Raw genomic sequence first — 13,341 nt, 5'->3', positions numbered from 1 at the left:
TTGTTTTTCCAACATTATAATTGTATTTCAATATAATTGGCTTTCTTTGAAATCTTTTATCTTTTATTTCATGTGTCTATTTGAGAAGGGGCTTCATCAGATCGCCAAAGGGCTCTACAAGACAATAAAGCATAAGAACTCTTGTGTTAAGGTAAATTCTAAAGGGTTGGGGACAGGAAGCCACACATGGGCACTGAGGGGATGTCCCTGGAAGCACAAAGAAGGAGCCTACCACACTGTATTGATGCCAGGGGGTGATTAATGGCCTGAATATATGAATTGGAGATGTAATTTTTTTGTTGTTGTTCTATTTGGTGGATCATTCTCCTCCCCAACCAGCTGCCTCCCTGGAACTCCGCCTGGCCCTGTGCTGGTGGTGTGAGCCTGGGGCTGGTGCCTGAGAATGACAGTGAGTCCGGCTTGCCCTTGGTCCCATTTTAACCTCCTTCTGGGGCACAGCCAGGGTGCTAAACTCAGCCTCTAAGCGATACATGTTGGTTTGGCAGGAAACTCTATCTTAAAGAAGAATTTTAAAAAGCGTGCAAAGCCAAGTCCTAAATTCATCCCAGCAGGAGAGAGTGTGAGAGCTTAGGGGGAGCAAGATACTGTGTGCAGACACCCCTGGAAAAAGCTAAATGGGACTCCATGAGGAATGGTCCACTTGTATGTGCTAGAACAGTCTGTTTCTGAACATTTTGAACCAAACTGTTCATTGGTGCAACTTTTATAGTGCAGTTCATGTGCTACACCAGCCAGGGGCACCTGAATGTTCAAAGGGAGCTCAGAGGAGGTGCTGGCGGGTGTGGCTGAGCGTGTGCTGTTGACAGACTCTTAAGAGCAAAGCCTGCCGGTGAGGACAGATTCTACCGTACCCTGGGCTGACTCATGTTGTCATGCCAGGAGCGGTGATAATGGATGAGGTGAAGATGTCCCTCCCCCACAGCAATTCTGGCCTTACAAGTCCTTAAAACGCAGCTTACTTTCTTTTTGCCCAAAATCTTATTTTGCCCACTCTTCTCTCTGTCTCCTCTGTATTCTGGAGACACTCATCATTCAGATTGTACCACTTGGCGTGTGCTGAAATTGATCCATTCTTTCATTTATTCACTTATTCATTAAGCATTTAGGCCTGGCCAGCTGTGGAGTCAAATCCCAGCTCAGCCACTCACTTGTGTCAACAGGGCAAGTGAAATAAATGAACACTTTATTTAAAAAATTCAAACCAACATATACAGTAACTCCACCTTTCCACGAAATGCACACATGGAAAGGTGCATCTTTCCTTCCCAAATGGATGGCTACTTTGCTCTTGTATGAATCTTTCTTGGGACTATTGAGGCTGTTGCAGTCAGATTCTCTCCCCTCCTTGTCTCAGGCTCTGTCGTGAAGCTGGGGTACTATGGATGTCCCACTATAAATGCCCTATTTTAAGTTTTAAAATAGACATTGTTTTATTGTCCAAATTGAGATGCTTTTGAGAATCAGAGGGGGATATAGAACAATATTCATGATTTGATCACAGGCATAAATAATGAGTGTCTTGGGCAAATGGGGATGTATGGTCACTCCACTGGCGAACAAGAAGACACATTAGCAAAACCGGGGCACCTCTAGTTTTTTTTGGGAAATAATTTGATTAAAGAAGTCAAAGTCATCTTCATGGAAAAACTTAGAATATTATTGGCTTTCCTTTATCTTAGGGCTCTACGTGTATGTGTAGGCATTTTTTTTTTTTTTTTGGCTGAATTCAGGGAACTTTATTGATGTTACATGACAAGGTGGGGCTCCCTAGGCCCCTCCCATTCTTTAGGGGGTCTGGTGTGGAAACTGTGTTGAGGGGAGATTCTCAGTGAGGTGGGGGACTGAGTAGGCAGGGGCACCCCAGCAGCTAAGGGCCTTTCTCTTCCTCTCATGCTCTGGCTGGGGCTGGTGGTCTGGGGGTTCTTACTACTTTTAGGCATGTTTTAATTAATTAATAGCATTTCATTATTCCCTTCTCAACACCTTGGGCCTCTAAAGGTCTTAATATGATCTTGCTATAAAGTCACCAGCAGTGTTTCCTCCTTTCCTGCTTCTGCAGGGACCAACTCTGACCACATCCCTCCCAGAGGTGAAAGGGAGGTGTTCAGGGCTAGTAAGGTGGGGAACATGGGGACCACTGGCAATGCAAAGGTCTCCTCCAGAGGCAGGTGGAATGGCAGCCTTTCAATACAGAATGAAAATGTCATCCAGTTTCCAAGATCCTGCCCTGTGTCCATGCTGGTTTCCACCTATCCAATCTTTCTTCACCGGCTCCATGACTAGGCCCAGGCTAGCATTTTGGTTTTAGAAGACCAGTCCATGCTGGTATCTTTGTAATGGGTTTGTGGTAGTTTCAAGGATTGAGGCAAACCACTTAACCCCTCTAAGCCCTTTTATAAATAAGGAAATGGGCAAAACACCTATGTGATGGGCTGTGGAGGTCCAAATGGCAGAAAATGTCTGGCACATGCTGCAAGAATCATAGCTATCATTGCTGCTTGTACTGAAAGTCTACATGTCTCGAAGCAGAGGACAAGAACCCTCCCCTCCTCCAGGGATTAGCAGCCTGGTGGCACTGTTAAAAGTGTGCATGGCAGTCCTTAGCCCTACAGACAAATGTGACCAGCACTGCAAATCAGATATAAAGGGAGTGATTGCTGTCAGGAAAGGGGTGGGGACCAGGAAGACTTCATGAGAAAGGTGTCAGTAGAGCCAGATGTTTTCAGATAATCAGGATGTGGACATTCAGAGGGCAGAGGACGTTCAGAGGGTACACGGGTGGAAGAGGGAACAATACGAGCTCATGCACAGAGGAAGGAAAATGCAAGGTATATTTGGCAAATGGCAAACAATTCAGCGGGAATTAAATGCACTCCTAATTTGGTCATTCATTCACTCAGCTCATGTGAGCACCCGGGTTAGATAGAGCTTTGGTCACTGCTTACAGGTTCATGGTTGGTACATAGTAGAGGAGAAAGACAAGTCATGAGGTTGCTGGAAAGAGCCTATCCTAGGCTGTTTGGGTGTGGACAAAAGGTGTTTACTTAGCCTCAGGGGTCCTCTCTTTCAGGGACCCCAAGGCTTGAGGAGGGGCCCTAGCAATGTTTTCCTCTGGCCCAAGTTTTCAGAAGTAAGGTTTACTAACTGCAATTGGTTATTTTCCTTTTAAAAATATTGTTCTGGCTTGGTGCCTGTAGCTCAGTGGCTAGGGTGCCAGCCACATATACCAGAGCTGGTGGGTTTGAATCTAACCGGGGCCTGCCAAACAATAATGACAACTACAGCCAAAATAGCCGGGTATTGTGGCAGGCCCCTATAGTCCCAGCTACCTGGGAGGCTGAGGCAAGAGAATAGCTTAAGCCCAAGAGTTTGAGGTGGCTGTGAGCTGTGATGCCACAGCACTCTACCAAGGGTGACATAGTGAGACTCTGTCTCCAAAATAAATAAATAAATAAATAAATAAATAAAAATATTGTTCTTATTTCTCCTACATAAGGGAACTAGCTAAGAGTTAAGACACATATTGTTTGGGTTCTATTGAACATACATATATAGTTTGCTCTTTTCTTTCTGTGTAGCTAGGTCAGCACTAGCCAGAAGTGCTGTTGAATGAGAAAACAGCTTCTAGAAATATTCTCTCGCCCACGATGCTGGCTCACTGGTCCTGTGACATTAAGAGATAGGACCAGAGGCTGATCTAAGATGGAAAGTGTCCTGTGGTGCTGCCACCACATGTGGGTGGGTGGTGGAGGTGAATCTAGGTTTGAAGTGCATTCGACCAGAAACAAACTGTGGAAAAAAATCTTCCAAATTGATGTTTTTCCTCAAATCTGATAAAAATCTTAAAAATCATGGGACATTATCAATAATAAGTTATGTAGCTAAAAAAAAGTCTTCTGAAGTACCCGTAATAAAAAGAGAAATTTTGCCTTATCTTGCTAGAGGAAAGGACCCAATTATTTTTATATTCTTTACGTTCTCACCAGGATATCGCGCCTCTCAGTTGCTGAATGACGGGCAGCCACATGCTCTTCCTTTCCTCCTTTTCAGAATAAACTCTGGTTTCTCCAGTTCCTTCCTGCACTACCTAAAAATTGAGGCTCAGAGCCCCACAGCTCGAAGACCTCCAGTGATGAACCCATATGATTGCCTAGATTCAAATAGAGGTTTGTCATTGATCAACTGGGTGGCCTGAGGCAAATCACTCAATCTGAGCTTCTGTTTCCTTATCTGGAAGATGGGGACAATGGCCGTGCCCATTTGCTAAGCCTGTGGGGAGGAGCAAATGAGAGAGAATGTAGAGAGAACACTCATAGTGTTGAGCAGCACAGTGAGCCCGGCACATGGAAGACCTAATAAATGGTAGTTATTAGTATTATTATGAGACATGGTCAGTGAGCACAGTGACTGCAGAAGCATCCTGGGGGAAAGCAATTTCCCAGTGTGGCCCAGTGGACATCAGTCATTTTTACTAGCCACACACAGATCCAGGTAAAGGCATCGCTTGCATTGCAGAGCGTATTAGACCCATCTGTGATGGCACTGCAGCTACAATGCACCTGCTGGCATTTCTGTGGCCTGTTTTGCCCTAGCAAAGGTTGGGTGCCTCCATGACTGGTCCTTCCCCTTGTCCCTCTGACTCAGTCCACAAAAGCTGAGGCTGACACATTTCTCCATCCTTCTCTCTTTTCCTCCCCATCTCTCCTGTTTTGTCCTCACAAATATTTATTGTGTCTAGGCATCATGGTATATTCCATGATTCAAGACTTTAGGAGACACACAGTAAAATTTCAAAAAAAGTTTTGAAGGGGACTGTCATAGGGTTACAACGTTTTATTTTGTCAAGTAGAACATTAAAACAATACACACACGCACACACACCCACACACACACACATGCACTCTATTACCATCATTCCATCAAAGAAATGTTATTTCAGTGTCCCAAAATAGAAAGGACATAATCTTTAAAATAAAAGAACACTCATTTATATGGAAAACATTTAGTTTTTAAAAAAACACAGGCCTTTTCTATTTTTTTTCTCATTTTGCCATGAGCCAGTAAAAACTTTGGGCACCAGACCTCAGATAAATGTTGGAGAAGCAGTGTAGTAAAACCAGGTATAATATAACAAATGTTTATTGAGTGTCAAATGTGTACTCTGATAGACTCTACCACTTACTGTGTGACCTTGGGCAAGTTACTGAACCTCTCTGAACTCTAATTCCCTCACCTGTAATGACAGGGACAGTGATGCTTGCTCTGCAGAGTATTAAGGTCTTTGGCATGGGGAAGATTGGTGCTGTGCTGGCTGCCTAAGAATCACCTGGGAAACTTGTTAAAAATTGAGATTCTCAGTACAATAAGGAGAGAATCTGATACAACAGGCCTGTGGCAGGGCCCAAGAACCTATGCTTTTAAAAACAGCTGCTGCTAGATCAGTGGTTCTCAACCTTCCTAATGCTGCAATGTACTTTCATTGTTAAAAAGGCGTCGCAACCCACAGGTTGAGAACCACTGTGTTAGATTGTTTCTGATGAGCAGCTATGTTTGCTGTTGCCGTGGCTCCTGACTTTTGGGTTGGATATTCTGTCTACTCAACGTATGAGAATGTCTGGTGGATCGTTTCTAGAATGGACTCTTAAGAGCCCTCCTGAAAGGTCTGCGGGAGCTCTGGGAGGAATCCTCTTGGCTGTTTAGCTACCTCCTGCCCATGCCCTCTCCTTCTACCACCATCCTCCAGTGTACCACCACCTACCTATGCAGCTCTATCAAGAAACCCCAGGGTTATCTTGAATATATTTCTTTCTCTCCCTAATTCCCCAGCCCCTATGTCATTCCCAGCCATCCTCCAAGTCCTTAAAGCTATCTGCCTCCACCTCCACTACCCCCAGTCTGGTCAAAGTCACCATCATCTCTCATGGCCATTGTGAAGCCTTTTTCCAGTCCTGTCTCTAGTCTGTGCCCCACACTGTGACCTGAGTCACTTTTAAAATGACTGTATAGTGTCTTTCATCTGATTCAAACCTTGCTGTAATGGCCAATGCACATAAGATAAAAATCTAAAGTCCTTGATGTGCCCAAAAGTCCCTGCATGGCCTGGCCTTGGTCCATGCCTCTAGCCACGACTTGCACCTGCCTCCCTTCTATTCTCTGGGATCTGTTCATTCCTTGGGACCTTCAGGCATGTCCTTCCTTGTGCCCACAGCCTTCTTCCTCTCCCTGCCTCCTTGACTGAATTAGCTCCTCCACACTGTTTGGGGTTCTGTCTAAATGTCACTCTCTTAGGGACCTGTGACATACTCATCCCTGTTATAGAATCCCAACAGCATCTCACCCCCTTTCTTCAAGTCACTTATTACAATTTGAATGTATGTTTTATGTGTGTGTGTATGTGTATGCATTTTTCAAAGTACCTGTGTTCCCAATGAGAACAAAATTCTGTGGAACATAATTATTTTGCTCACCGTTATATCTCTGGTATAATGCCTGGACATAGTAGCCACTTAATAAACACATATTTATTTGGTGAATGAATGAACAAAGGATTAAAGATGTGGACTCATATCCCTAGAGAAGGACAAGCTCCTTCTCATTTTTCTGTTCTGGCTGGGGTGACTGGCGAAGTGCCCAATCCTGAGAGCCCCATATCAGACACAGTATTGGAGTGTGGAGATCATTTTGCCCTGAAGTAGAACATGTGTGGCGTGCCCTGACATTTCATGTGTTGGTCTTTTTAGGCAGTGGAAGAAAGACAGGGTCTTGCAACAGAAGCATCATAACTAGTTTTGACAGGATGGCTCTGGGTTTCCTGAGACCATTTGCTGTTGAGAACAGGTGGCCGCCAGGGAAAGGCTGTACATCTCTCTGTTGCAGTGGAGCTGATATGGGTCTGTTTTGACAGATTGAATTCAACTCTTGGTCCTATCACTTACCTGCTGTGTGAACCTAAGCAAGAAGTTTAACCTCTCTGAGCTTCAGTATATTCATCTGTGAAAAGGGAGTAGTTACTTCCCCCTCTCAGGGTTGCTGTGAGGACTAATGAGATAATGTCTGAAGGAGGCTAGCAGAATAATGCGTAGCGTGTCCAATAACAGTGTGATCTTGCAGTGTGAGTCTCCTGCAGGCATGTCTGTTTTAGATCAACAACCCAGTGTCTGGTACAGTGTCCAGCACATAGTAGGTGCTCTAGGACGTATTTATTAGGGATTTAATACATGGTCAAATGTGTTTTACTTCAATAGGAAGTAAAATCCTTTCTCTCCTCCAGAAAGGATTCCCTGTGTGTAAAAATATCCCCCTCACCAAGTACTTAAATGAATTGCTTTTCTTTCTTTTTTTTTTTTTTTGTAGAGACAGAGTTTCACTTTATTGCCCTCAGTAGAGTGCCGTGGCGTCACACAGCTCACAGCAACCTCCAACTCCTGGGCTTAGGCGATTCTCCTGCCTCAGCCTCCCGCGCAGCTGGGACTACAGGCACCCGCCACAACGCCCGGCTATTTTTTTTTTTTTTTTTTTTTATTGCAGTTCGGCCAGGGCTGGGTTTGAACCCACCACCGTCGGTATATGGAGCCGATGCCCTGCTCACTGAGCCACAGGTGCCGCCCATGAATTGCTTTTCTTTTGGGTGATTCTTATCCCTTGTTTTGAAATCTCAGAGCTGGAGGATTAACTTATTGTATTTGTCAGGTGGCTCTGTCTTGAATCTTTTCTGAGACCCTCACTGTTTCTTGAGTCCCTTGCCTCTTGAGCTTGTGGAAGTGGAAATTCATCAGCCCAAATTTGGATAAGAAGGCCAGAAAATCAAATCAATGGAGACAGGAATTCCTAGTTGGTTCTGGTACTACAGAGAACATAACTGCTTCTTTGAAATTGACCTTCATTTGTTTAGAGGGGAAAGCAGTTAGTTCAATAATGGCTTCCTGGTGCCTTTCAGCATTTAAAGACAGAAGAAAGATTTGGAGCAAGTCAAGGTTCCAATGTTTTCTAAACAACTCAATAAGCCCAGCTACCAGCTCTTTCTACAACCCATCCCTGCCTTAGCTCCCCGCACACTGCAGTGCACATCCTTAATAGCTCACCTGCTTCTTGAGACCCTGACCATGCCTTTTCCAGGTGAGTGGATGATGGTCTTCATTATAATACTGGGAAGCTAAAGATTCTCTTGGACATCCTGTCCATGGCCCATGCACTAGAAATACTAGTATATTCTTTTCCAATTATTTCCTGTCCCTCCCTAGTCTGATTCCAGGGGCCAAATAGAAAGGGCCTTGTTTGGTGGAGTCCCTCCATAGTCCTAAGTAAGAGAGCCCTGATCCCTGGTTCCAGTTGGTCTGGGGCCACAGGGAAAGGGTGGGGAGGATGTGGGGAGGGTGTTAGAAGTGGGGAGAGCATAGCAGGAGATGAGAGGCCTCTCTCTGCAGGCAGCCCAACTCTGCTCCCAAAATGAAAATAAAGGATTAAGGAAAACAAACGGGGCCCTTGTCCAGGATCCTGTAGAGGGCATGTCTATTTTCCCTCCTCCCCTGGTGGAATCCCAACCCTTCTCTCCCACAGAGAAAACAAACACAACTATGGAAATCTCATGCCATTCAGGCACCTGCAAGTCTATTACCTATTGGAAGTTACTTGTACCTGCACTTCTCTGCTTGCCAAGCACTGTCTTCCCCCAGATCTGCCTCCATTCCTTATGGGTGAAAAGCCTTTAAGGAAAATTTAGAATTTGGAATCTTCTTCAAATTCCAAAGGATTTGTTTCTACATGATGCTACTTTTATTTGGATGTTATTATATTTCAACTCAGAGGAAGTAGAAACCCACACCTCCATTTTTCTGGAATACTCTTTCTGAATTATGAAGAAAACATTAACTAGGCCCCTTTTCTATGTGAAGCTCTTGAGTATCTTTTGGGGTCCATCCCAAACCCAAGGCCTGGAGTCTGCATTCCTCACCTGTTGGATTTCCAGGGAGGAAGGACAACACATTGGGAGATCTCTGGGAGATCATGACATGCACCGTCAGAATGCTGTCATTGCAAGGAGATGAGAAACTAGCTCTGATAGCATCAAGGTAGCAAGAACCTCTTACTTTCTATTCTCTAGAAGCCCAGGACTTGAGGTGTTAGGGGCACGAGGTCTCAGAAGGGCACAGACAGAGAGAGAAGCGGGAGTGATGTGAATGAGAAGAAATTGAGGGTAGCTTGATGAATTGAAGGGCAAGTTCCAGAGAGAGGCCATATCACCCAGGGAGGTGGGAAAGTTTGGAGCTGTGGAGTATTTAGAACTTTGGCATGAAGGATGCTGGAGCCTGAATGGAGAGACCCGCTGGTCATTTATTCTCAAAGCCTGATCTGTAAACTTTAAGATCACCTAGTAGGCTGATTAAACAGGCAGACTCATGGAATCCCCGTGATTTGCTGAGAGTTGGGCCCAGACAGCTACATTTTTGTCAAGTTTCACAGGCAGTTCTGATACTTATTAAAGTTTGAGATCCCTTGATGTAGTTAGTACAACCTTCTTATTCTCCACTTGTGAGATCTGGAGCCCAGAAAGGCAAAGCGACAAGCCTAGAGTCACAGAGCCCATTAATGGCAAAGCTCAAATGGGAAATCTATTGCTTCTGATCGCCACAGCAGTGCTTTTTCCAATTCAACCTGCTGGAAGCCTCCTTACCTGTTTGGAGCTTTTCCCTTGCCTCCTAAAGCCAAACCCTGCGCCTTTGATCCATTCCTGCATCCTGCAAGGGCCCTCTCCTTTCTGAGTATGCTCTAGTCACAGCCTCTGCAGGCTGGCAGGCAGGGGCAGAAGGAAGAAAAGAAAGACTCAGTTCTCTTCTGAGCCTTTAGTAGAAGATGTAGGATGGCAAATGAGTAAAGGAGGAGGAAACACACATCTATACCCAGGGGACACTGGGGTTTGGTGTCCCAAAAATAGCTAACTATGATTGAGCATTTGCTATGCACCTGATACTATATTAAGTCTTTTCCATGCCTAAGTGCAAACCCCATGGATCACATATCAATTAGCCCCATTTTGTAGATGAAGAAACGGAGGCTCACATAGGAGTGGTCATATGCCCAAGATCATGTGGCTAGTAAGAGGCCAAACCACTTCCATGTACAACAATGATGTTTATAATGGCCCAATGCAGTGTGAGCTGTCATCTGCTGTTAATCCAGTAAGCTGCCTTTCCCTCAGACCTTGGGAAAGGAAAGCAGGCTTCTCTGCGGTGGGATGTGACTGCTCCTGGGGGTTTGAACTTCAAACCCTTTCTACTTAACACTTACCATTGAAAATATTTTTGAAAGCCATTAGCCCGCAAGCCTGCCTTAGAAAAGAGGACATGGAGGATAGGTTAAATAGCTTTTTAAAAAACCTCTCTCTCTATTTCTTTTTAAATGAAAACTCTTGATATGTTTGCTTTCTTTCTACTGCCCTTTTTCTCTTGAAAGCAATATTTTTTCCCCAGAATTTTTAGTGACACGAGGGATTTGGTTATGTTCAGTTTTTATACCCCAGCGTGACTGCAGGCATATGTGGTCTGTGGCATGTAGCAGCTGTCACCTCTTCTGATATCATGTTACAAAACTGCCATAATCACCTCCTTCCATTCATTTTTGTGGTTCCCCAAGGATTTGAGACAAAATCAAAGCACATCAGTGTCTCAGAGGAGGGACATGGGCTTCCCAAGCTATGTGGATATACCTCCTTTGAAGTTAACCTCCTAACCAGGCTGTGGCTTCTTCTTTAGAAAAAATCAGGCAGCTTTTTGAACCATTAAGTTAGTAGGACCACCAAACAAAAAAAAGGTGGACCTGGTTTTATAAGAGGAGAAGAATGCATTGAATGACTGGATTTGGTGTTTGTTAGCTGAAGGTGAGGGACAGATTTAATTCTGGGCATTCCATGAATCACTATACTTAGGAACATTTTGGAATGAAAACTGAGAATCTATGACCCTATAGTCACCTTCTTTTTCAAATCTCAAGCTTTAGATAACTTAAAGGCTGGTTGGAGGTTTGTGGCTATAACATGCTCTTATTAAGTGATCCTAATGGTAGTTCATTGATGTGACAGCCATCAGTGAAGGGAGGAGGGGGAAGAATGCAGCTTCTGCACAGCTCTTGAGAAGCATGGCCTCTGCAAGAGCCCTGGAAATGCTGAATGAACACTGGCTGTGTGTGAGCTGCCTCCCTGCTTCCCAAACACGGCGTCTGCAGTAACTACAAACTATTTTGTATGCTGTGTTAGTGACACTGCCTTAGCCGACACACCATTACTGCTGAAATAATGCTGGTGTGATGTGCAAGCCCAGTGTCCTTTTTAATTATTAAACCAAGGCTATCGAGTGAGTCATTTCACATACCAGATTTTCCTCTTGTGGTTCTATTTCTAGTGGCTAGTACCTTAGCGTGTTCCACTAACACCTGAGTTGGTTCTTAGCCAGCTCCCCAATCTGCAAAGCCTTTGCAGAATAAACAATATTATTCAATCTCCAAACACGCACAGGCTGCGTAAGAAACACAATCCACTAAAAACTTTAGCGTAAGCTCATCAGTAAACCCAAGACGTGAAAATGCCCAGTTCCCCTCTGCCAGTCCCCAACTTACCAAGTGGTAGAGCAATGAAGAAGGGTAGCCAACACAAGATGAACATGCCGACCACAATGCCCAAGGTCTTGGCTGCTTTCTTTTCCCTGGAGAACTTAAAAAGTTTCACAGCTATGGAACTCCTGGGGTTGTGGCCCTTGGCTTTGGTACTGCTGAGGGTGTCCTCATGAAAGTTCTTCGAGTGGATCCTCAGGGTCAGCTCCTTGGAATTGGACATCTCTTTCATGACTCCTGCCTCCAGGTTCTTGGTGGTTCTCTTGGCAACGATATAGACGCGGCAGTACATGACCAGAATGACCGCCAGAGGGATATAGAAGGAGCCCAGGGACGAGAAAAGGGCGTAGAAGGGTTCTTCAGTGACCCCGCATTCCTTGTCATCATTGGGCGCTGGTTCTTTCCACCCAAGGAGAGGCCCGATGGAGATGACTGTGGACAATACCCAGACACTGAGGAGCGCCAAGATGGCCTTCCTTCGTGTGACCAGCGTAGGGTACCGCAGAGAGTAGCGCACCCCAATGTAGCGATCAATGGAAATGGCGCACAGGCTCAGAATGGATGCAGTGCAGCACAGGACGTCCACAGCCGCCCAGATGTCACAGAAGATCCGTCCTAGCACCCAGTAGCCAAGCACCTCCAGGGCAGCGGAGAAGGGCAGGACCGTGAAGCTCAGTAGCAGGTCAGCGATGGCCAGGTTGACAATGAAATAGTTGGTGGGTGTCCGCAGGTGCCGGTTGCAGGCCACGGACAAGATGACTAGGATGTTGCCCACGATGGCAAAGAGGATGAAAGTGCCCAGCACCAGGCCCACAGAGATGGCCCTGGTGATGTCCAGCTGGGGCAGTGTGGAGTTGCTTGAGGTCTGGTTGGGGCCAGTGAAGTTGGCATTTTTCAACTCTCCCCAGTGGGCAGGTGCTGATGTGTTGTGGCCGGTGTCCAGATCGGGATTCATTTTAGAGTCCGCCCTCCATAGCCAGGGGGGTGATTGGGCGCGAAGGGCTGCGGCGAGGGCTCTTCAGCTGCCCCGAAACTTTGCTTCCCCCGTGGTCTTCTTCTCAGAGGCGTCCTCCTGGTGAGAAGTCATCTCCCCGGGCAGCCCAGCCCGGCAGCACGTCTCCTGCCTGCACCGAGCGGCTCGCTTGTCTGTCAGCGGGAGGAGGAGGAGAGAGGGGACCAGGCGGCAGCTCCAAGTTTAATGGTCCACGTCAGGCGCGCCGGGCCGGGCTAGCCGGGAGCGGAGCGGAGGAGGGGCGCCGGGCAGGGGCGCGCGGCGGTGCGGGCTCGCTGCGGGTCTGCGCACCGCGGCGCCTCCTCCGCCCGGCCAGCGCCGAGGAGGGTCTGCTTTCAATGAGCCACCTCTGGGCTGACTGCACGGCGGTGACATCAGGCGGGGGAGCCTGGCGCCCTGACTCCGCGCGGCACTAGGGGGCAATGCGGGTCCAGCCAAGGCGCCTGCAGCCCAGACGCGGTCACCGTACTCAGCCCGGAGGCGGGCCGCGCCTCCGCCGCTCCCAGGGCGAGCCCTCAGCGGGTCTGAGCGTGGGGGAAGGGACGGGGTGGGGAGATCCTTGGTCGCCCACCCCGAGGTGGCCCGCTGGGATTATTTCCCTCCTGTCCACTCCTCTATTTCCAAGGTGGTGTGGGGGTGCCTACCTCTAACAGGAGGAGCCTGGAGTCAGGCCCAGTATTTAACGGGATTTGTAACCTGTCTGACTC

The 13,341-nt window shown here is 46.7% G+C and overlaps 1 protein-coding gene across 1 annotated transcript in view; it reads right to left on the bottom strand.

Moving 5' to 3' along the window:
- ADRA1B (adrenoceptor alpha 1B) overlaps nucleotides 1-12,994 on the bottom strand; it is a 60,133-nt gene extending 47,139 nt beyond the window's left edge. Inside the window, exon 1 of the mRNA XM_053567250.1 lies at nucleotides 11,629-12,994. Within this exon, the coding sequence (XP_053423225.1) occupies nucleotides 11,629-12,577 (949 nt within the window). The 5' untranslated portion in view covers nucleotides 12,578-12,994. The remainder of the gene's footprint in view (nucleotides 1-11,628) is intronic.
- Nucleotides 12,995-13,341: the final 347 nt, after the last annotated feature.

This window comes from Nycticebus coucang, chromosome 17, assembly GCF_027406575.1.
Source record: "Nycticebus coucang isolate mNycCou1 chromosome 17, mNycCou1.pri, whole genome shotgun sequence".
Classification (NCBI taxonomy): Eukaryota; Metazoa; Chordata; class Mammalia; order Primates; family Lorisidae; genus Nycticebus; species Nycticebus coucang.
This window is presented reverse-complemented; position numbering and strand designations above follow the sequence as displayed.